At 42.1% G+C, this 24,988-nt stretch overlaps 1 protein-coding gene across 2 annotated transcripts in view; it reads left to right on the top strand.

The window, feature by feature from the left end:
- Positions 1–24,988, top strand: part of LOC126170560 (ras-related protein Rab-37-like) — a 379,498-nt gene that overhangs the window by 342,204 nt on the left and 12,306 nt on the right. For both annotated transcript variants that reach the window (XM_049920735.1, XM_049920736.1), the window contains one exon: positions 14,478–14,619. In XM_049920735.1, coding sequence (XP_049776692.1) covers positions 14,478–14,619 — 142 coding nt within the window. The remainder of the gene's footprint in view (positions 1–14,477; positions 14,620–24,988) is intronic.

The following is a 24,988-nucleotide window of genomic DNA, read 5'->3' on the forward strand; positions in this document are numbered from 1 at the left end:
GCACCGATGACAAAATGTAAATGTATTCCCCAATTGGAATGCTGTGTATTTAAATAATGGCTTAATATTCCTGAACAAGTGTGACGAACTCTTCTGTCCATCCATTTGTTTGAGGATGGAACGACCTGGTATGTAACTTCTCAATTTTCAATAAGTGACATAATTGTTTCATTAGATCAGATACCAAGTTAGTTACCTGGTCCATAATAATGGTTTCTGGCATGCCAAATTTCAGCAACCAGTTGTTTACCATGACCCGTGTTAACATACTCACCTTCTGATGTGGGATCACTGTCATAACTAAAGTCTTGAAAAATGAGCTAACATCATAAGGACATACACTCCTGGAAATTGAAATAAGAACACCGTGAATTCATTGTCCCAGGAAGGGGAAACTTTACTGACACATTCCTGGGGTCAGATACATCACATGATCACACTGACAGAACCACAGGCACATAGACACAGGCAACAGAGCATGCACAATGTCGGCACTAGTACAGTGTATATCCACCTTTCGCAGCAATGCAGGCTGCTATTCTCCCATGGAGACGATCGTAGAGATGCTGGATGTAGTCCTGTGGAACGGCTTGCCATGCCATTTCCACCTGGCGCCTCAGTTGGACCAGCGTTCGTGCTGGACGTGCAGACCGCGTGAGACGACGCTTCATCCAGTCCCAAACATGCTCAATGGGGGACAGATCCGGAGATCTTGCTGGCCAGGGTAGTTGACTTACACCTTCTAGAGCGCGTTGGGTGGCACGGGATACATGCGGACGTGCATTGTCCTGTTGGAACAGCAAGTTCCCTTGCCGGTCTAGGAATGGTAGAACGATGGGTTCGATGACGGTTTGGATGTACCGTGCACTATTCAGTGTCCCCTCGACGATCACCAGTGGTGTACGGCCAGTGTAGGAGATCGCTCCCCACACCTTGAGGCCGGGTGTTGGCCCTGTGTGCCTCGGTCGTATGCAGTCCTGATTGTGGCGCTCACCTGCACGGCACCAAACACGCATACGACCATCATTGGCACCAAGGCAGAAGCGACTCTCATCGCTGAAGACGACACGTCTCCATTCGTCCCTCCATTCACGCCTGTCGCGACACCACTGGAGGCGGGCTGCACGATGTTGGGCGTGAGCGGAAGACGGCCTAACGGTGTGCGGGACCGTAGCCCAGCTTCATGGAGACGGTTGCGAATGGTCCTCGCCGATACCCCAGGAGCAACAGTGTCCCTGATTTGCTGGGAAGTGGCGGTGCGGTCCCCTACGGCACTGCGTAGGATCCTACGGTCTTGGCGTGCATCCGTGCGTCGCTGCGGTCCGGTCCCAGGTCGACGGGCACGTGCACCTTCCGCCGACCACTGGCGACAACATCGATGTACTGTGGAGACCTCACGCCCCACGTGTTGAGCAATTCGGCGGTACGTCCACCCGGCCTCCCGCATGCCCACTATATGCCCTCGCTCAAAGTCCGTCAACTGCACATACGGTTCACGTCCACGCTGTCGCGGCATGCTACCAGTGTTAAAGACTGCGATGGAGCTCCGTATGCCACGGCAAACTGGCTGACACTGACGGCGGCGGTGCACAAATGCTGCGCAGCTAGCGCCATTCGACGGCCAACACCGCGGTTCCTGGTGTGTCCGCTGTGCCGTGCGTGTGATCATTGCTTGTACAGCCCTCTCGCAGTGTCCGGAGCAAGTATGGTGGTTCTGACACACCGGTGTCAATGTGTTCTTTTTTCCATTTCCAGGAGTGTATTTATTACTCACTTGAGTTCTATTAAAAAGTCCTAAAACATCCAATCCTAGTGTATATTGTTCTACGTCACCATGATCCCTTTCCCACCAATATCTTTCAGCTTCATGTCTATTGGTTGGTTCATGACATGGTAAGATGTGGTTATGCGCTTGACATATTACTTCCATTCTCAGCACTGCAGGGACTGCAATATGAGATCGACAGTTTGTAGATCTGCATAGCAAGCCTTCTTGCTTTTCTATTGAGGTTGTATTCAAGACAACTGACACTCACTATCAGCTAACTGTCCCTTTATTGAATCTGCCTGACTTCCGTCTGCTACTTGTAAAACTGCTATCTTCCTAGTGAAGACTTACACCTTTTCATAGCAACTTAATTAATGGCTGTGCACTGAATCTGTTCATGAACTTTTGATAATAATTGCATAATCCAATAATGGCTGTTTTTGTTTAGTAGTTTGTGGCATCAGAAAATCACATGCAGCAGAATTACACTGAGACTCTGTCCTCACTCTCTCTTGAGTGATATGTCCAAGATAACTTAGTTGTGTCTGAGGAAAATGGCTTTTCTTCACACTAAGTGTACAGAAGTGTACAGTGTGCTGCTCTTAATCTCTAAATAGTTCATCCAACCATTTGACATTATCTTCCATAGTTCTCAAATACATAATAATATTGTCAAGATATATCATACAGATTCTTGGTTTTAATCCATGAAGTATCCCATCTAATAGGTGTTTGAATGTAGCTGGAGCATTTTTCAGTCCAAACGGCATTCTTCAGTATCAGTAATAACCTTAAGATGTTGTGAAAGCTGTTCCAGGTGTATGTTTGTAAAACACTTCCAGCTAGTGATAACAACTTTTAAGATCAATTGTTGAAGAATATTTACATCTTTCTAAGTTGTCTAATGTAGCTGTGTTGTTTGGGATTGTATATGCATCTCTTGTGGTTCATGTGTTCAAATCACGGTAGTCATAAAGAAGTTGAAATTTTCAAGTGTTGTCAGGTGACTTCTTGAGTAGAATAACAGTATTTACTGAGCATAGGCTCATGGAATTGTTGATCTATAAATCCATTTACTAGTGGCTGTAGGTGTTTCACTAATCTGTATGGTTTCCTCTATGCTGGTGGAGTATCGCATGTTGGTGTGAAGTGCTGTGTGATAAAAGCTGCTGGTAGTAGACCTTCTGAACTGTTGTTGTTGTGGTCTTCAGTCCTGAAACTGGTGTGATGCAGCTCTCCATGATACTCTATCCTGTGCAAGCTTCTTCAACTCCCAGTACTTACTGCAAGCCACATCCTTCTGAATCTGCTTAGTGTATTCATTTCTTGGTCTCTCTCTATGAGTTTTACACTCCACACTGCCCTCCAATGCTAAATTTGTGATCCCTTGATGCCTCAGAACATGTCGTACCAACCGGTCCCTTTGTCTTGTCAATTTGTGCCACAAACTCCTCTTCTCCCCAATTCTATTCAATACCTCCTCATGAGTGATGTGATCTAGCCATCTAGTCTTCAGCATTCTTCTGTAGCACTACATTTTGAAAGCTTCTATTCTCTTCTTGTCCAAACTATTTATCTCCCATGTTTCACTTCCATACATGGCCACACTCCATACAAATACTTTCAGGAATGACTTCCTGACACTTAAATCTATACTCGATGTTAACAAATTTCTCTTCTTCACAAACACTTTCCTTGCCATTGCCAGTCTACATTTTATATCCTCTCTACTTTGACCATCATCAGTTATTTTGCTCCACAAACAGCAAAACTGCTTTACTACTTTAAGTGTCTCATTTCCTAATCTAATTCCCTCACCATCACCCGGCTTAATTAGACTACATTCCATTATCCTCGTTTCGCTTTTGTTGATGTTCGTCTTATATCCTCCTTTCAAGACACTGTCCATTCCGTTCAACTGCTCTTCCAAGTCCTTTGCTGCCTCTGACAGAATTACAATGTCATCAGCAAACCTCAAAGTTTTTATTTCTTCTCCATGGATTTTAATTCCTACTCTGAATTTTTCTTTTGTTTCCTTTACTGCTTGTTCAATATACAGATTGAATAACATTGGGGAGAGGCTATAACCCTGTCTCACTCCCTTCCCAACTGCTGCTTCCCCTTCATGCCCCTCGACTCTTATAACTGCCATCTGGTTTCTGTACAAATTGTAAATAGCCTTTCACTCCCTGTATTTTACCCCTACCACCTTTAGGATTTTAAAGAGAGTATTCCAGGCAAAATTGTCAAAAGCTTTCTCTAAGTCTACAAATGCTAGAAACGTAGGTTTGCCTTTACTTAATCTTTCTTCTAAGATAAGTCGTAAGGTCAGTATTGCCTCATGGGTTCCAACATATCTACGGAATCCAAACTGATCTTCCCCGAGGTCCACTTCTACCAGTTTTTCCATTTGTCTGTAAAGAATTCGCGTTAATATTTTGTAACTGTGACTTATTAAACTGATAGTTCAGTAATTTTCAGATCTGTCAACACCTGCTTTCTTTGGGATTATAATTATTATATTCTTCTTGAAGTCTGAGGGTATTTCGCCTGTCACATACATCTTGCTCACCAGATGGTAGAGTTTTGTCAGGACTGGCTCTCCCAACGCCGTTAGTAGTTTTAATGAAATGTTGTCTACTCCCGGGGCCTTGTTTCGACTCAGGTCTTTCAGTGCTCTGTCAAACTCTTCACGCAGTATCGTATCTCCCATTTCATCTTTATCTACATCCTCTTCCATTTCTTTAATATTGTCCTCAAGTACATCGCCCTTGTATAGACCCTCTATACACTCCTTCCACATTTCTGCTTTCCCTTCTTTGCTTAAAAGTGGGATTCCATCTGAGCTCTTGATATTCATACAAGTGGCTCTCTTTTCTCCAAAGGTCTCTCTAATTTTCCTGTAGGCAGTATCTATCTTACCCCTAGTGAGATAAGCCTCTACATCATTACACTTGTTCTCAAGCCATCCCTGTTTAGCCATTTTGCACTTCCTGTCGATCTCATTTTTGAGACGTTTGTATTTCTTTTTGCCTGCTTCATTTACTGCATTTTTATATTTTCTCCTTTCATCAATTAAATTCAATGCTTCTTCTGTTACCTAAGGATTTCTACTAGCCCTCGTCTTTTTACCTACTTGATCCTCTGCTGCCTTCACTACTTCATCCCTCAGAGCAACCCATTCTGCTTCTACTGTACTTCTTTCCCCCATTCCTGTCAACTGTTCCCTTACGCTCTCCCTGAAACTCTGTACAACCTCTGGTTTAGTAAGTTTATCCAGGTCCCATCCCCTTAAATTTCCACCTTTTGCTGTTTCTTCAGCTTTAATTTACAGTTCATAAACAATAGAGTGTGGTCAGAGTCCACATCTGCCCCTGGAAATGTCTTACAATTTCAAACCTGGTTCCTAAATCTCTGTCTTACCATTATAGAATCTATCTGATAACTTCTAGTATCTCCAGGATTCTTCCATGTATACAGCCTTCTTTTATGATTCTTGAACCAAGTGTTAGCTATGATTAAGTTATGCTCTGTGCAAAATTCTACCAGACGGCTTTCTCTTTCATTCCTTACCCCCAATCCATATTCACCTATTATGTTTCCTTCCCTCCCTTTTCCTACTCTCAAATTCCTGTCACCCATGACTATTAAATTTTCGTCTCCCTTCACTATCTGAATAATTTCGTTTATCTCATCATACATTTATAGCTGTTGGGTTCACTGGAAACAAGTTCCCACTAAATTCAGCTGTGTACTGTGCAAAATTAATTTTTGCGTGATACCTATCCAGGAAGTCAAGTCTGAGAATCACAGAATGCCCTTTTCCCACAGTTGGCAACACTTACATATGCTCATTCCTAGGAATGCAACTAGATAAAAATCTATCATGGGATCTTTTATATCTTCAAATTTAACACAGTTTTCGGACAACACAACACACCTATAAGTCACTGAGTAAGTTGACCTGTGTGCAAGTCGGCATTCGATTAAACACTGAGTCTCAGTCTAGCGGCCGCTGCTCGGCTGGCCGCTTAGGTGGCGCAGCTGCTGCCTGGCTGGCAGACAGCGCCGCACGTAGAGGACGTGCGTAATTGCGCGGCGGCACTTTGAATAATCGGCGAGTCACAACACTTTTCCCCCCTTTAAAATTGTTGCACTGGTCTTGATGGAGGTGTCCTGGAGATGGCTAACGTCCATAGGCGTCGTTTGACTCGCCGTAAAGTCTCGAGGAGGAGGCTTCCCGTACGGACGGAAGTGTCCCCGATGATAACGGGTCGAGATGACAGGAGACGTAGGGGTTGAATCTGCTGGGGCCCCCTGCACCAATCTGCCCGTTGCGGCAAGTCCAGTTGATATGACAGGAGACATGGGCGATGTGTCGGCGTCTGTTGGAGGAGGAGGCGAGTAGATGTACTCTGACAGAGGACGGTCCACCGGTTCCTGCATGGGCACGTCTCCTGGTGGCGTCCGTTCTGGTGCTGGCATCGCGATGACGGTGAGAGGGCTGCGTTGTGAGTATTGAGAGATGCCAAGATCCCGAGCATCAGGTAGAGCCAAAGGTGGTGTGGCGGCATTCGGAACAGGCGTTGCTGGCACCCGAGGCCGAAGCTGGTCCGAATGACGCACTGCAACACCCGCGTCCGTCTGGATTTCATACAGGCGTCTGCCACGGTGTCGTAAGATGCGGCCCGGGCTCCATTTTGGCCGCCTGCCATATCCCCGTACCCAGACGAGGTCGTCGGCGGTGAACCGGCCAAGTGAAGGCACCCGCGGCCGTGAGGTGGGAGGCCGCAGAAGATGAAGTAGCGTGCGGGGCTGTCGGCCATGTAAGAGCTCAGCCGGGCTGTGATCGCCCATGGGGGTGAAACGGTAAGACGCCAGGAACTGGAGAAGCGCGTCATCAGCAGCAGAAGAAGTCAGAAGTTTCCGCATCTGAGCCTTAAATGTGCGGACCAGTCGTTCAGCCTCACTGTTGGATTGTGGATGGAACGGCGGGGCCGTGACATGCGTAACGCCGTGACGAGCACAAAAATCCGCAAAGTCGGAAGAGGCAAATTGCGGACCATTATCAGTAACAAGAGTAGAGGGGAGGCCTTGCAAAGAAAAAATGCGGGCGAGAGCACTGGTGGTTGCCGCGGTGGTAGGTGACGTGCAACGGACAATGAAAGGGAAGTTAGAGTAGGCATCAATTACGAGGAGCCAATAAGTACCTAAAAAGGGTCCCGCAAAGTCAGCATGAATGCGCTCCCAGGGCTTCTCAGGCGAAGGCCACGGTGACAAAGATGACTTTGGGGCAGCGGCCTGTGACGCACAAGGGCCGCAGGCAGCGACCATGTGTGCGATGTCAGAGTCGATGCCAGGCCAGTACACATGACGGCGTGCCAGAGATTTTGTGCGAGACACACCCCAGTGCCCCTGGTGAAGGAGGCGCAAGACCGAAGCACGCAAAGACGCAGGTACCACAACAGGCGGCGAAGCATTGTCAGTGGAGAGGAGGATAACACCATCCCTAGCCGTGAGGCGGTAGCGCAAAGTGTAGTAGTTCCGCAACGGATCAGAAGTCTTAGCGGACGGGCGATCTGGCCAACCCTTCTGAATACAGCGTAAAACCCGGGAGAGGGTAGGGTCAGAACCCGTAGCAGCCGCCAGCCTGTCCCCAGTGATGGGGAACCCGTCCACAACCCGCTGCTCGGCAACATCCAGGTGGAAACACAAAAGTTCGTCCCTATCGAATGCCTGATCAGGACCCATGGGAAGGCGAGACAGAGCATCAGCATTCGCATGTTGAGCCGTTGGCCGGAAATGAATCTCATAATTGAAACGGGACAAGTAAAGAGCCCAACGCTGGAGGCGGTGTGCAGCCTTGTCGGGAAGTGATGTTGATGGATGAAACAAGGAAACAAGCGGTTTGTGATCCGTAACAAGATGAAATTTTGAGCCATAGAGAAAAACACCAAACTTATGAAGAGCATAAATGATGGCCAAAGCTTCTTTCTCAATTTGAGAGTACTTTTGTTGGGCATCCGTAAGCGTTTTGGAGGCATAAGCGATGAGTTGTTCCCAACCGTCAGAAAAACGGTGCGCAAGGACCGCACCGACCCCGTATTGAGAGGCGTCTGTGGCAAGAACAAGATGTTGGCCAGGTCGATAAGTAGCCAGGCACGGGGCCTGTTTCAGCATAGTCTTTAATTTCCGGAAAGCCGCGTCACATGACGCGGACCAATGAAAAGGCACGTTTTTATGCAACAGGCGATGCAACGGCTGAGCCACCGACGCCGCAGACGGTAAAAACTTGTGATAGTATGCTATTTTCCCCAAGAAAGCCTGCAGTTCCTTAACAGATGTAGGGCGAGGAAGAGCATCGATCGCAGCAACAGTGTGTTGAAGCGGACGAATACCATCCCGAGAGAGTTGAAACCCCAAGTACGTGATAGGTGCCTGAAAGAATTGTGATTTCTGAAGATTACACTTAAGACCGGCAGTCTGTAAGACATTAAAAAGTGTGCGGAGATTTTGAAGATGTTCTTCAGTGGTGGAGCCAGTGACCCACAATGTCGTCCATGTAATTGATACACCCCGGGACAGGGAGCAATAATTGTTCCAAGAATCGCTGAAAAAGAGCAGGGGCGCTAGCAACCCCGAATGGCAAGCGTTGGTATTGATAGAGGCCGAAAGGCGTGTTAAGGACCAGAAACTGCCGGGAAGTAGCGTCGAGAGGAAGTTGATGATAAGCTTCCGACAGGTCAATTTTAGAAAAATACTGTCCTCCAGCGAGTTTAGTGAACTGTTCTTCAGGACGGGGCATAGGGTAAGTGTCGATGAGGCATTGAGCATTTACAGTGGCTTTGAAATCGCCACAGAGACGAATATCACCATTGGGCTTAGCAACTACAACGACAGGAGAGGACCACTCACTGGAAGTGACAGGAAGCAAGACCCCTGAAGCAGTGAGACGATCCAACTCCCGTTTTACCCGATCACGAAGGGCCACAGGAATGGGCCGAGCCCGAAAAAACTTAGGCCGAGCAGTGGGTTTGAGCGTGATATGAGCTTCAAAGTCGTTTGCACGGTCTAACCCAGGAGAAAAAAGGGACGAAAACGTCGTCGACAAGGAATCCAGCTGAGCATAAGGAATAGCATCAGAGACAATATTGACAGAGTCATCTATGGAGAACCCAAAAACGCTAAAGGCATCGTAACCAAAAAGATTCTCTGCGGTGCTCTGGTCGACCACAAATATGGGAACAGTGCGAACGACGGATTTGTAAGATACCTTGGCATTAAACTGTCCCAAGAGAGAAATCTTCTGTTTATTGTACGTCCGTAATTGCCGAGTGACAGGGGACAGGAGTGGAGAACCCAGCTGAAGATACGTCTGAGAATTAATTATAGTGGCAGCAGAACCGGTATCCACTTGCATGCGAACATCTCGACCAAGGATTTGGACAGTGAGGAATAACTTCTCTGAAAGGGAAGAAGTGCAATTGACAGACAGCACAGAATCAGAATCAGTGTCATGTTCATGAACATCATGTATGCGGTCGGATTTACAAACGGAAGACACATGACCTTTCTTTTTGCAATTGTGACATACAGCCCAACGTTGGGGACAATCCTCGCGTGAATGTTTCGTAAAACACCGCGGACATGAAGGGAGTTGCCGGGGATTTTGCTGCAGTTTCTTAGTGGGTTGTTTACGGCTAGGCCGCGGCTGCGCGTGGGAGCGTACTGCGGCCACGTCGGCTGGCGGGGACGCGCCGCACGCGTCGTCAACAGCGCACAGAGGTTGTATTTCCCCGACGTCACCCCACGCCTCTATTTGCGCCCCAGCGGCGCGAGAAATTTCAAAAGACTGCGCGATGGAGAGAACTTCATCGAGAGTCGGATTCGCCAACTGAAGGGCACGTTGCCGAACTTCTTTGTCGGGCGCCGACCGGATAATAGCATCCCGTACCATGGAATCGGCATAGGATTCTTTGTGAACGTCAGTAACAAATTGACACTTTCGACTGAGACCGTGAAGTTCAGCAGCCCAAGCGCGATAGGACTGATTTGGATGTTTTTGACAACGATAAAAGGCAACACGAGAGGCTACCACATGTGTTTGCTTTTGAAAATAGACAGACAGAAGGGAGCACATTTCAGCAAAGGACAAAGACGCAGGATCCTTCAAAGGAGCCAATTGCGACAACAACCGATACATTTGAGGTGAAATCCAGGAAAGGAACAGAGACTTACATGGTTGTTCGTCCGTGACATGAAATGCCAAGAAGTGCTGTCGAAGACGTTTTTCATAATCAGACCAGTCTTCCGCCGTCTCGTCGTAAGGTGGAAAAGGAGGCACAGCCAACGACGAGAAACGCCCCGCATTTGACGCCGCGACGAAATCGCGAATCGCCGCTGTTAGAAGCGTTTGCTGTTCAAGGAGATTTTGCAATAGTTGCTCGACAGTAGCCATGGAACCCTGTGAGTCAACGGTGAAAAGGAAAAATCCACAACCTCGTCGCCAATTTTTATATCTTCAAATTTAACACAGTTTTCGGGCAACACAACACACCTATAAGTCACTGAGTAAGTTGACCTGTGTACAAGTCGGCATTCGATTAAACACTGAGTCTCAGTCTAGCGGCCGCTGCTCGGCTGGCCGCTTAGGTGACGCAGCTGCTGCCTGGCTGGCAGACAGCGCCGCACGTAGAGGACGTGAGTAATTGCGCGGCGGCACTTTGAATAATCGGCGAGTCACAACAGGATCACATATACAGTGCCTAGGAAATAAGTTAAATAGCTTAGCATTTGCAATGAGAATATTGTACAATGCTACCAGTATGAGCATAAGAAAAGAAGTATATCACAGCTACTTTGAGTCAGTAATGAGGTATGGAATTGTATTTTGGGGTAACTCAAATCACATGTGTTGAATACGAAAATTTCAGAAAACCATCATTAGAAATATGCACAATGTAGGGCAAAGAAAATTGTGTTGCCCACCAAGGGTGGTGGCACTGATTTGTGAACTCATAGTCCCCCCCAATTGAGTATCATATTACATGGGATAAAATGAGTTCATAAATCAGTGAATATATTACTCCAACAGATTCAATCTTTTTTTAAATAATTAAGTAGCAATATAGGTTGCAATGTATTTCAAACACATTTTAACAAAAGAATGTTGTTGTTGTTGTGGTCTTCAGTCCTGAGACTGGTTTGATGCAGCTCTCCATGCTACTCTATCCTGTGCAAGCTTCTTCATCTCCCAGTACCTACTGCAACCTACATCCTTCTGAATCTGCTTAGTGTATTGATCTCTTGGTCTCCCTCTACGATTTTTACCCTCCACGCTGCCCTCCAATGCTAAATTTGTGATCCCTCGATGCCTCAGAACATGTCCTACCAACCGATCCCTTCTTCTAGTCAAGTTGTGCCACAAACTTCTCTTCTCCCCAATCCTATTCAATACCTCCTCATTAGTTACGTGATCTACCCACCTTATCTTCAGCATTCTTCTGTAGCACCACATTTCGAAAGCTTCTATTCTCTTCTTGTCCAAACTAGTTATCGTCCATGTCTCACTTCCATACATGGCTACACTCCATACAAATACTTTCAGAAACGACTTCCTGACACCTAAATCTATATTCGATGTTAACAAATTTCTCTTCTTGAGAAACGCTTTCCTTGCCATTGCCAGTCTACATTTTATATCCTCTCTACTTCGACCATCATCGGTTATTTTACTCCCTAAATAGCAAAACTCCTTTACTACTTTAAGTGTCTCATTTCCTAATCTAATTCCCTCAGCAACACCCGACTTAATTTGACTACATTCCATTATCCTCGTTTTGCTTTTGTTGATGTTCATCTTATATCCTCCTTTCAAGACACTGTCCATTCCGTTCAACTGCTCTTCCAAGTCCTTTGCTGTCTCTGACAGAATTACAATGTCATCGGCGAACCTCAAAGTTTTTACTTCTTCTCCATGAATTTTAATACCTACTTCGAATTTTTCTTTTGTTTCCTTTACTGCTTGCTCAATATACAGATTGAATAACATCGGGGAGAGGCTACAACCCTGTCTCACTCCTTTCCCAACCACTGCTTCCCTTTCATGCCCCTCGACTCTTATAACTGCCATCTGGTTTCTGTACAAATTGTAAATAGCCTTTCGCTCCCTGTATTTTACCCCTGCCACCTTCAGAATTTGAAACAGAGTATTCCAGTCAACATTGTCAAAAGCTTTCTCTAAGTCTACAAATGCTAGAAACGTAGGTTTTCCTTTTCTTAATCTTTCTTCCAAGATAAGTCGTAAGGTCAGTATTGCCTCACGTGTTCCAACATTTCTACGGAATCCAAACTGATCTTCCCCAAGGTCGGCTTCTACCAGTTTTTCCATTCGTCTGTAAAGAATTCGCGTTAGTATTTTGCAGCTGTGACTTATTAAACTGATAGTTGGGTAACTTTCACATCTGTCAACACCTGCTTTCTTTGGGATTGGAATTATTATATTCTTCTTAAAGTCTGAGGGTATTTCGCCTGTCTCATACATCGTGCTCACCAGATGGTAGAGTTTTGTCATGACTGGCTCTCCTGAGGCCATCAGTAGTTCTAATGGAATGTTGTCTACTCCCGGGGCCTTGTTTTGACTCAGGTCTTTCAGTGCTCTGTCAAACTCTTCACGCAGTATCTTATCTCCCATTTCATCTTTATCTACATCCTCTTCCATTTCCATAATATTGTCCTCAAGTACATCGCCCTTGTATAAACCCTCTATATACTCCTTCCACCTTTCTGCTTTCCCTTCTTTGCTTAGAACTGGGTTGCCATCTGAGCTCTTGATATTCATACAAGTGGTTCTCTTCTCTCCAAAGGTCTCTTTAATTTTCCTGTAGGCAGTATCTATCTTACCCCTAGTGAGACAAGCCTCTACATCCTTACATTTGTCCTCTAGCCATCCCCGCTTACTATCTAAACCAATAAATATCATTTAACTTAAAATGGGCATCTTATTATTTAATTATACACATGTTTTTACCCTGAACTCCAAAACAGTTACCAAAAACTACTTTAAGCAACACCACATTTTACCAGTTTGTCAGTGGAGGACCCCAACTCTCCTTTTGTTAAGCGATATTCCATTCCCCCAAAGCCCCTCCCCCCATTAGACCACCACTTGACCGACTTCTAGAATTGCCTCTGTCACCCACTCCTAAAAAATCTAAGTATATTAAGTGTTCCATCACTATGCATATATGAGCTGATTATCTTTGTACACAGTAACCCTAATTTATTTGTAGCAAATCATTTTCAACATGAGTATAACACCAGAAATCAAAATAATTTTATGCTGCCCACCCATTGTTTAAAACTTTATGCTCAAACTCCACATTATATGGGTATGAAAATTTATAACAAAGTGAAAGGAAGAGAATTGCTCATCATAAATTTAGAAACACTTAAAAATCCTTATATGATAAATTAGTGCAGAAATGTTACTATTCAGTAGAAGAATTCATAAATGACAACCTCAAAATTTGAGCAGGAGAGAGCAAGTACTTAGGACTGTTAATCTTTAAAAGTTTGTTACTTCAAATAAAAATTGTTAATTGCTTAATTAAGTAATGATTCAGTACTGTATATTATATTACTGGTATTATAAGGAAAATTGTAAACCAGTTTTTGTGTTTTGATGAGTCTCCTGCACTTTAAGTCAATGGCTTGAAATTTTATGTTATGAGACAATAAACTTCTATTCTAATCTATTTATGGTGAAACACAAACAGCTTCAGAAGAAAACGTTAGTCATCTATAGATCTGCAACACTGAGGTGTTGCCTAAAGTTATGTATAAAATTGTCTTATGTTATTGAACAAGACAGATGTGCAGAGCAGCTGCGCCAAGTGCTGGCTGGCTACACGAAATATATTGCAAACAGAACAGATACCAGGTTGAGATTCATTGGAAAAATCTTCAGAAAAAGCAATTTATTCAAAAAATAAGTGGCTTACAAAATGCCCATTGAACTGATTCTTGTTTATTTCTCATCAGTCTCAAGCTTTTACTGGGTATGATTAATAGGAGAGAGAGAGAGAGGGGGGGGGGGGAGGGAAGGAGAGGGGGGAGAGAGCTGATTAGCTTCAGCATCAGCCTACTGACCTTTGAGATCCTACAACACTGTAGCAAAGTAGCAACAAACAATATTAGTAAACATGAGTGAGTTGTGTGAATCTTATAATGAACTGTTATTACGTAAACTATGTCAGTGAGAGATGTCTACTTAGTAGTCTCAGTCCTTTCGTTGTGGTGTTACTTGAGTAAAATGACACTGTGACAACAATGTATCTTTACAGTTGTGGGCTGAGTGAATTTTTTTTTTTTTTTTTAGCCCACATCCTCTGTGATGGTCAATTCTGTCACCTTCTACATATGGCCCTAAGTATCAGAGAGATTTACTGTTGAAATTTTGAGAGCCTATGTTCCCTTTGCATTAGATCCCACCAATCCCCTCCCCCCATCCCTGGCTCCTCCACCCCCTCCCCCTCCCCATCACTCACCACTAAACTACCTTTCGCCAACAACCTCATCTTCAGTAACAGATCCACTCTAAGACTCTAAATGCTCTTGAAACTTTTACTGTAAATGAATTTTTGTATACTCTGTGTGAATTTTGGTAGAATACTATCCTAATTCTGTACTCCTTGGTGTCCACTTTCAGGCAACAAGGCAGATTGCGGCTCAGATCGGTTGGTGAGGAAGGAGGATGGTGAGCGGCTAGCACGAGAGTACAATGTTGCCTTCATGGAAACCTCCGCTAAGACTGGCCTCAATGTAGAACTCAGCTTCCTGGCTGTTGCCAGGTAGGTTGTTCCATATTTATATGTAGTGGTTGAAAGAGTCCAGAACTTACCAATAACAGTTTCCAAGAGTTTTCTTTAAACATAACCATCTTGTTGAATGTAAGTCATATCTGTGACATGATTGGGGTGGAAGGAGGAAACATAAACTGTAGTTGCTTCTTACTTTGTTACTGCACTGCATTCACCTGCCTCACTTTCTACCCATATAATGTATCAGCTTTCTGTATGATACTTTGTTCCAGGTTTTACACATGTATTACTTTTTACATCATGATTACTCAAAGAATGATGATAATTTTGATGTTGTGCAGAGAAATGAAATATTGGAAAAGAATTAAAATGATTTGAAGCAAGATTTAAATTTATCTTTTTCCATTTGGAATAATTTTTTCTGACTTAAGACCTAACAGCAAAAGTGATAACAACAGTCAGTGGAAGATACAAAATGTATTTAAGGATGTATGTAAGTGAGATTTTATGACACAGTGAGCTCTGGAGAAAAGGGAGGGATGGAGAAATCCAGGTAGACTGTACCAATTAGGGGCTTTGTGGAATGAGGTGGTCCTAGTTGTTATGGCATAAGGGATGCATTAAGAAGAAAGTCAGATGTTACTGTTGTTTTCATAAATATGAAACTAGCTATCTTTTGAAACTTGAGGTGTTATTCAGTGACAGAAAATTTGGTTGAAAGGGCATCTGCAACTGAGCATCATGGAATCAGATAAAAAACTGCTTCAGATATAATTTTTTTTTGTTAAACTATGGCTGATTTTGAGTGATTAGAAACCCATCTTCAGGTGAAACAAGACTTCAGTGGGAAGATGGAGAAACTATGATAAAAGATCATAAACCACTTAACACTTGAAACTTCCTGTCAGATTAAAACTGTGTGCTGGACAGAGACTCAAACTTGGGACCTTTGTCTTTCATAGGCAAGTGCTCTACCAACTGAGCTACCCAAGCATGACTCATGCCCCATCCTCACAGCTTTACTTCTGCCAGTACCACGTCTCCTACCTTCCAAACTTTACAGAAGCTCTCCTGCTAACCTTGCAGAACTACCACTCCTGAAAGAAAGGATATTGTGGAGACATGGTTTAGCCACAGCCTTGGGGGATGTTTCCAGAATGAGATTTTCACTCTTCAGTGGAGTGTGCACTAATATGAAACTTCCTGGCAGATTAAAACTGTGTGCCAGACCGAGGCTCGAACTCGGGACCTTTGACTTTCGCGGGCAAGTGCTCTACCAACTGAGCTACCCAAGCATGACTCACACTGCAGAGTGACGATCTCATTCTGCAAACATTCCCCAAGGCTGTGGCTAAGCCATGTCTCTGCAATATGCTTTCTTTCAGGAGTGCTAGTTCTGCAAGGTTCTCAGGAGAGCTTCTGTAAAGTTTGGAAGGTAGGAGACGAGGTACTGGCAGAAGTAAAGCTGTGAGGACCGGGTGTGAGTCATGCTTGGGTAGCTCAGTTGGTAGAGCACTTGCCCGCGAAAGGCAAAGGTCCCGAGTTTGAGTCCTGGTCCAGCACACAGTTTTGATCTGCCAGGAAGTTTCATATCAACGCACACTCCGCTGCAGAGTGAAAATCTCATTCTGGCCACTTAACACTTGTTGACTTCCTATTATTACAGCTAAAGAAGTGTTGAGTAGTTTATGATCTTTTATTATAGTTACTCCATCTTCCTATTGCAGTCTTGTTTCACCTGAAGATGGGCTTCTAATGATCCAAAGCTGGTCATGATTGAACAAATAAATCTTTTATTATGAAGCAGTTTTTCATCTGATTCCATAAATACAGACATCATTCCAGGGTCTGGTTCATGCTACTGTAAATGACATGGAGAAGGTGATTGTGTGGTGAAGTGCAACAAAATTATTTTAATCTGGTGGGAGTAAGTGCTATTTTGTGTTCTTCAGAAAAGAGCTTTAATGTCAAGGAGAGATCATCACTTTAAATCTTGAATTGCTCATTCAAGCTCTTTTTGCTCTTGCTGAAGCTGGGCCCTTCTAGTGCATGGATAGATGCTTAGTTTCTGGATCATAAGTGAAAAACCAAGATTTCTCACATGTTACTCTTTCCAAGAAATTGGGATCATTTTCAGTGGTAGTCAAAATGTCAGTACAAACATTTTCATGAGGTTATTTCTCTTTGATTGTGAGAATTTTTGGCACCAGTTTTGCACAAATTTTCTCATGTTAAATTGCTTAAGTAAAATTTGCCTTAACATTGTTTGTCATTCCTGGAGTTTCAGCAACTAATTGAATACTCAACCAATGGTCAGCTCAAATCAGATTACCTACTTTTTCAATATTTTCATCTGTTTTTAATGTTGAAGAGCATCCAAAATGTGAGTCATCTTCAACATCATCTCAGACATCTTGAAAATGCTTGAACCACTCAAAAACTCACACACATGACAAACGGTCTTCACCACACACTTCTTTACTAAAAGATGGGTTTCAGTGGCAGTTTTTCCAAGGTTCATGAGAAACTTTATGATAATTCTTGCTCTATTATTACACTTATTAGTTTTCAGGCAAAATAGAACAACAGCTCTTAAATAATGACCACAGCCACACTGATTTGTCTACAGATACAAGAAATGCTGCATTAAAATGAGAAGGCCTTATGCTTCACATCTGTTGGTCATTCATTCTTGTGCACACACATTCTTATTCTGTGTTTGCATCAGTCCCGTCATTCCGCACCTCATATACAGTGTCCCAGAAGGAATGGTCAGCAATATGACAGCAATGATCAATTGAAGTAAAAGCTTCATACAGTGTATGTCTATTCCAAATGGTTTCTCACATAGAGCACTTTTAATGTAAAATGTTACTTATTTTCTATATTCTTCAATATGTTGTCAGGTTTACATGTGTACAACAGTTAGTAAACATTACAACATTCATTTTGCTAAGGGTCAATTGAAAAACATATATTTTTAACAAATTCACCACTAAGCATTATTGTAAAAGTCACAGCACTGCTATTGTGCAGTTCACAATAAATTCTTGAATTTGCTACCATCAGCTTCAGTACATTTGTGCCCTCTAGGGAGAACATGTTGTGTTGCTTGTCTGAGTGTCTCCGAGCATTGCTAAATGAGGACAGCAGCATCCATGTGACAAAGCAGTTCATCTCTTGTATTCACATTTCATTTGTACACTTCAGACATCATTGATGCTCATAAACAAAAATCTAATGGTGCAAGCTCTGGCCACCTTAGTGACCAGTTAAGTGTAATACCACAACAAATCCAGTGATTAGTGTGAGTGTACTTGAGATGTTCTCTTGCTTTTATGGCAAAAAGTCAAGGGCCTCTGTCATACTGGTTGCACATTGTGGACTTGTGTGGCCATATGAACATCCCCAAGCTGCTCAACAAATGTATTTTCCAAAAATGCAAGCACGGTAATTCTGTCCTGTTCCCTCTTCTGAAATGACTGGACTCATCAACATGTTACCAACCATGGCACACCAGAATGAACCTGGAAGTTAGTTTCCACTGTAGCATATGGAAGAAGAGATGGACAGAGAGAGGAGGAGGAGAAGGAGGAGGAGGAGGAGGAGGAGGAGATGGACAAGGAGAGGAGGAGGGCAAGATGTGTGCATTGTATGTGACACACTGGTATGTGGCTGAAGACTTGAATAAAAGATATTTTTAATGAAAAATCATGATGTATTTTCTAACAATGTTATAGAGTGCTCCAGGGAAGAAAATCATGGTAATATAGTATGTATTAATTATTTTTATTAGCGAAACTTCCTGCAGCCTGCTGAACAACAAAGCTTTGGCCATTGCCCTGATTGCCATACATGGAATATTTCTCAGCTTTTTATATTTTAACTATTTACACAGTAAACATTAACAACTGTTAACTACTGTTCTCCTATTTTAAGCAGTTCTTTAATTACATTAAACCAATTGCATTTTTCCTTTTAATACCCTATTAGACAAAAGATCTAGCACATTGTGTATGATCACTTGCTGTAAACCAACTGTCAGTATATTGAAATATTAAAGACAGCCCCATTATATGAAGCACTATAAAATTTACGGTTGACCCATTTCTTGATTAATATTGATTTATCTGGTAAATTCAAATATTTTATAACTTAATCAGTCTTTTCAGCTTAATAAACTACTCATGTCTTCAGAACAGTTATTCTACAGACTAGGCCATATATTAAGTTTCCTCCCTTTCCACTGAAATGGGGAAAGAATGCTTATTTCATATTTCTGCTATTACTAGAATAATTTTATCTTCACATTCTGTCAGGAAAGATACATAGGAGATGAAAAATCTGCTGTTTTTGTTGAGCAGCTATTGCTAAATCACCCTTCTACATTAAAAAGAATCATAATGCACAAATCCGGAAACTGTCTTAGAGCAGTGAAAAATGGTTGACGGTGTGAAGACTGGTGTACACTTTTACATACTGTGTGTTATAGGGTGCTGTGAAGCAACCAGTTTTGGTAAAGATATGGCTAGCCTTTGACACCATTGTACATGTTCAGGTCACTCCATGATGAGGGAGAAAGTGACACTGATCCTGAAACTATAACTTAATCTGGCAGTAATGCAAGCAGAATTAGAAGAGTTGCAAGCTACAGTCGGCTGTAGTAAAGTTAGGAATAGGGTATATGATTGGACTGTTGTCAAACAAATCAGATCAAACAAGAGTTTAATGCAATGCTGTAAGTCTGCTAACTTCAGTCTGGATGTCTCCAACTGATAGACTGGTCTGGTAGCTGTAGACAAAACCCAAAGAGTTCAGAAACATTGTGACAAGATAAAAAAAAAAGTGAAACCCAAGATTAATGGGAGCCAGAGTGCTAAAAAGACTAAGAATGTCCTTCTGCAAGTGACAGTCATGGATGAGGAGTGTATGAACTACTACAGAACCCCCTAGGTAGTGTATACCAGGTAACGAGAATATTTTAAGCCAAGTGCAAGGCTAGAGATGTCACCAGTGATTTAAATTCTTTGGGGAATATCTTGGTAAAGAAGATCACATAGCAGTTATTAGGGTTTCCAGGAACAGTTCTGAATGTAGCCTAATCTAAGCAATTTAGGATGAAATGAGGCGCATCACTGTTCAGCAGCCCTGCAGCCAGGCGACTAGCACGAGTTTTGGTGTTTACGTAAAGATAAGTCATTTTAGATTATAATAACATTTAGTGCAGTACTCATTACATGGTAAATAGGTATCTTTATGGTGCTTTTTAAGCATACAATTAAAGGTTTCATTTTCTTTACATAATATAGCAGAAAATGCAAAAAGATCGTACAGTCAGATTATAGTCATATTTTCTGTTTATGTTTTGCCAAAGAAAATATATAGAATTTTGTTTAATTGTTCTTTGCTCTCTCCAGAAATCTAACTGTAGGGTACCTCTTCACTATATAACTCACATTTCTGGAAAGTAGTGTAAAGATTAACTTGTTGTTTCAGAAACTTTGCACTGTTGTTTTTGTTTACATACAGTTGTGTATAGGCCAAATTTGTGGAAACATATTTTCGTGTTTATCTGTAATTTAACTCACTTATTCTTAATAAACTATTACGTTTATCATGAGTGAAAAGTGCTTGACTTGGCATAGAATTGTTAGGTCAGAGCTTTAGTGTGATGGGTGCTGTAGTTTTTTCCATGTGGGTGACTGTAGTGGTGTGGGAGTATGGTTAGTAAATGAGACTCATCAGTGGTTTTGTACAATATGTAGTAGAGATAGGAAGATACTAGAACAGGAGAGGAAATTGCCACCCTTCAGGCTGAGTTAGACAAGGCCAGGCGAGATCTTGACAGGTTAAGGAGAGAGAAGGGTAAAGAGTGGTGGGAAGTGGCAACAGGCAACAGGAGGAACAGTCTTAGAACTTTGTCTCACAGCTTCTTGGTGAATGTGGAAAATAGATTTGACCTATTGCTTCAGTTAGAAGCTTGTGAGCCTCAAGCAGTTGTAGGTGTAGACAGGGCACTTTCAGCAGCAAACTGAAAAGTAAGAATGTAGGGAAATCAGTAAAGAGAAAGAACGTGTTGTTGTTAGGTAGTTGCCACGGAAGAGGTATTGGCCAACTTTTACAGGATGAACTAGGATCAGAATACCAGGTTACCATTTTTTGCAAACCTAGTGTTGGCCTGGAGCAGGTGACAGAGGATTTAGGATCACTTTGCAAAGATTTCACTAAGGTAGACACCGTGGTTATAATGGGTAGGCCAGGTAATAGTATTGACAGAGATCCTGGGTACAGTATAGAGTGCAACCTGGCAAAGATTGCATCAGAATGGAAGCATATTAGTGTTGAGTTTGTATCTGTTCTTGGGCACCATGATCAATCTCATTTGGACTCTTCTGTTAGGAGAGTTGATTTGGATTTGGAATGGCTGCTTATGTTGGGTGCAGGGTCACACATTGGTGTGGTTCCTGTTGATTCTCTCAATAGTTGGGATTATACCAGGCATGGCCTTCACCTCAACAGGAAAGGGCAGGGTAAAATGACTGGAAAAATAGCAGGAAAGTTAAAGGGCGGAGGCACTGTAATGAGTGATAAAATACCAGTGGTTATAGGGTTCAGAAAAGACCCTTTTTTAGGGTAGGGAGGATAGAAAGAAAACAAGTTTTAAGAGGGATTAGGACTGAGACAAACCTTCAGTTTGAGAAAGAAACCAAAAAACATAATTCTAGCTTATTACATCAGCATAAACAGCTGCTGGTTAAGAATTTTCATCAGTCAGCAGAAATTTCAACTCTACCCATTTTTAACTCACCTTTATTGCATCAAAACATTCAAGGACTGAGAAATAAACTTAATGAATTAATTATGTGAATAGGTATAGAACTTTTAAGTGTTACAGGATTTAGGTTAGCATCTCACTTTTATATAGCAGAAATGGAGAAAGGAGGAGTTGACATATTCATCAGGAACTGTCATAAATTTAAGAACATAGACATTCATAATTTTGCCTACATCAGCATATGGACATATGAGCAACACAAGTAGAATTTCACAAAAAATCCTTCATAATATTAAGTGTATATTGAGCACCTGCAGGTAACTGAAGCTGTACTGGCCCACTTAATAACCAAAAACTAAGAAATAGTGGTTGCTGTAACTTCAATGTAGATTTCCTTAAAGATTCTCCCAATAAGAACTTATTTGAGTTAGTAACACTATCATTCAACTTAATTCCCACCATAAAGTTCCCAACTAGGGTAGCCAATTGCTCACAAATGGCCATTTATAATATATTTATAGTGAAGTTCAATGAACAAAATTGTATTACAAAACCTGTAGTCTATGGCCTCTTAGACCATGACATACAATTCGTTTGGTTAAATGTTAATACTGAACAGGATATAAAACCTGTTAAATCCGAACTCAAGAGGGTAATCAATAAGCTAAAAATTGATTATTTTAGGACACTCTTCAGGGACATTCACTGGAGTGATGTTTACAGTGCTCATCGCATGAGTGAAAAATATCACTTTTGCTAATAAAGTGTTTACCTTATTTGAACACTGTTTTCCCCCATAAGTAACCAAAGTTAGAGAAAAGTCTAAAAATAAGCCATGAATTACTCAAGGAATAGAGGTATCTTGTAAAACAAACAGAAAACTATCTGTCAATCCGAAACAGTTCTGATGTTGATGCTATAGCAGATTACAAGAAATACTGCAAAATACTAAAGACTGTAATACAGACATCAAAGCAAATATATTACAAGTGAAAGACACTCATAACAGATAAAACAATATGGGATATAGTGAAGGAGGAGACAACTAGAACCAGACATGAAGATGGGCAAATAGCATTAAGAGTAAATGATACATTGGTGACAGATGTGTATAGTGTTGCAGAACTTTTTAACAAACATTTTATAACTGTTACTGAAAAGTGGGTTTGTTAGGTTCTGTAGATACTATGATGGGATACTTCAGCCCAGACATTCCTAGTAACTTCCATAATATGAATTCAACCCCAGCAGAAGTAACGTCCATCATAAAATCTTTAAAATCATAAACATCTAGTGGGTATCACAAAAAATCAACAAAGGTAATTACAGAATGTGATTCTGAGTTAAGTAACATATTAAACTATCTGTGTAACCAGTTGTTTATGAGTGGAATATTTCCTGAATGGTTGAAATATGTTGAAGTTAAGACACTGTTTAAGAAGGGAGATAAAGAAATAGCATCAAATTTCCATCCAATTTAACTTTTGCCAACATTCTCAAAAATGTTAGAAAAGGTAATGTACAACTGGCTTTATAATCATCTTATCACAAATAACATACTGTCAAAGTTGCAGTTCTGATTTCTGGAGAGTTCTGATATTCAGAAGGCCATCTACACTTACAGTGAAAACATTTTTAATTCATTAGACAAAAAATTGCAGGCAACTTGTATATTTTGTGATCTGTCAAAGGCAATTGACTGTGTAAATCACAATATGCTTTTAAGTAAATTATAGTGTTATCCTGTAACAGGAAATGCTGCAAAATCTTTCAAATCTTATATCTCTGGCAGGAAACAAAGAGTGTTATTAGGAAAGAGACGTGTATTAAGTATCAGGCATCATCCATATGGGAACAATTATATGTGGGGTCCCATAAGGTTCCATCTTAGGGCTTTTACTTTTTCTTGTGTATATCAATGACCTTTCATCAATAACATTACCAGATGCCAAGTTCATTTTGTTTGCCAATGATACAAACATTGTGCAATAAACAGCAAATCAAGAGTAGTTTTAGAAAGATAGGCTAATAAAATATTTGTGGACATTAATCACTGATTCCTAACCAATTATTTGTCACTAAACTTTGAAAAAATGAACTACAGGCAGTTCAGAACTTGTAAGGGGTGTCCCATGAGTATATGCCTAACATATGATGACAAGCAGATAGAAGAAGTGGACAGTGTTAAAGTTTTGGATTAGAGCTTTAATAAATTCAGTTGGGAGGTGCATACCACAGAACTGCTAAAGCACCTAAACAAATCTCTATATGCAATGCAAATTCTGTCAGACATAGGGGACATGAAAACGAAAAAGCTGGCATACTATGCTTACTTTCACTTCATAATGTCACACGGAATTATTTTCTGGGTAATTCATCAAGTCAAGCCAAAGTTTTCCAGGCATAAAAACATTCAATAACAGTTATATGTAGTGTGTACTCAAGAACATCGTGCAGAGGCCTGTTTAGGAATCGAGGAATACTAACTACTGCTTTCCAATATACACTACTGTCCATTAAAATTGCTACACCATGAAGATGACATGCTACAGATGCTAAATTTGACCGACAGGAAGAGGATGCTATGATATGCAAATGATTAGCTTTTCTGAGCATTCACACAAGGTTGGCACCGGTGGCGACACCTGCAACGTGCTGACATGAGGAAAGTTTCCAACTGATTTATCAAATGCGAACAGCAGTTGACCAGTGTTGCCTGGTGAAACATTGTCGTGATGCCTCATGTAAGGAGGAGGAATGCGTATCATCACGTTTCTGACTTTGATAAAGGTCGGATTGTAGCCTATTGCGATTGCAGTTTATCGTATCGTGACATTGCTGCTTGCGTTGGTCGAGATCCAATGACTGTTAGCAGAATATGGAATCGGTGGGTTCAGGAGGGGAATACGGAACACCATGCTGGATCCCAATGGCCTTGTATCAGTAGCAGTTGAGATGACATGCATCTAATCCACATGGTTGTAACGGATCGTGCAGCCACGTCTGAGTCAACAGATGGGGACATTTGCAAGACAACAACCATCTCCATGAACAGTTCAACAATGTTTGCAGTAGCATGGACTATCAGATTGGAGACCATTGCTGCAGTTACCACTGATGCTGCATCAGAGACAGGAGTGCCTGTGATGGAGTACTCAGCGATGAACCTGGGTGCACGAATGGCAAAACGTAATTTTTTTGGATGAATCCAGGTTCTGTTTACAGCACCATGATTGTTGCATCCATGTTTGGTGACATTGCAGTGAACACACATCAGAAGTGTTTATTCATCAATACCATACTGGCATATCACCCGGTGTGATGGTATGGGGTGCCATTGGTTACACATCTCGGTCACCTATTGTTCACATTGATGGCATTTTAAACAGTGGATGCTACATTTCAGATGTGTTACAACCTGTGGCTCTAACCTTCATTTGATCCCTGCGAAACCATACATTTCAGCAGTATAATGCAGCTGTGCATGTTGCAGGTCCTGTACAGGCCTTTCTGGACATAGAAAATGTTCGACTGCTGCTCTGGCCAGCACATTCTCCAGATCTCTCACCAATTGAAAACGTCTGGTCAATGGTAACCAAGCAACTGGCTTGTCACAATACGCCA

This window comes from Schistocerca cancellata, chromosome 1 (genome assembly GCF_023864275.1).
Source record: "Schistocerca cancellata isolate TAMUIC-IGC-003103 chromosome 1, iqSchCanc2.1, whole genome shotgun sequence".
Taxonomy (NCBI): Eukaryota; Metazoa; Arthropoda; class Insecta; order Orthoptera; family Acrididae; genus Schistocerca; species Schistocerca cancellata.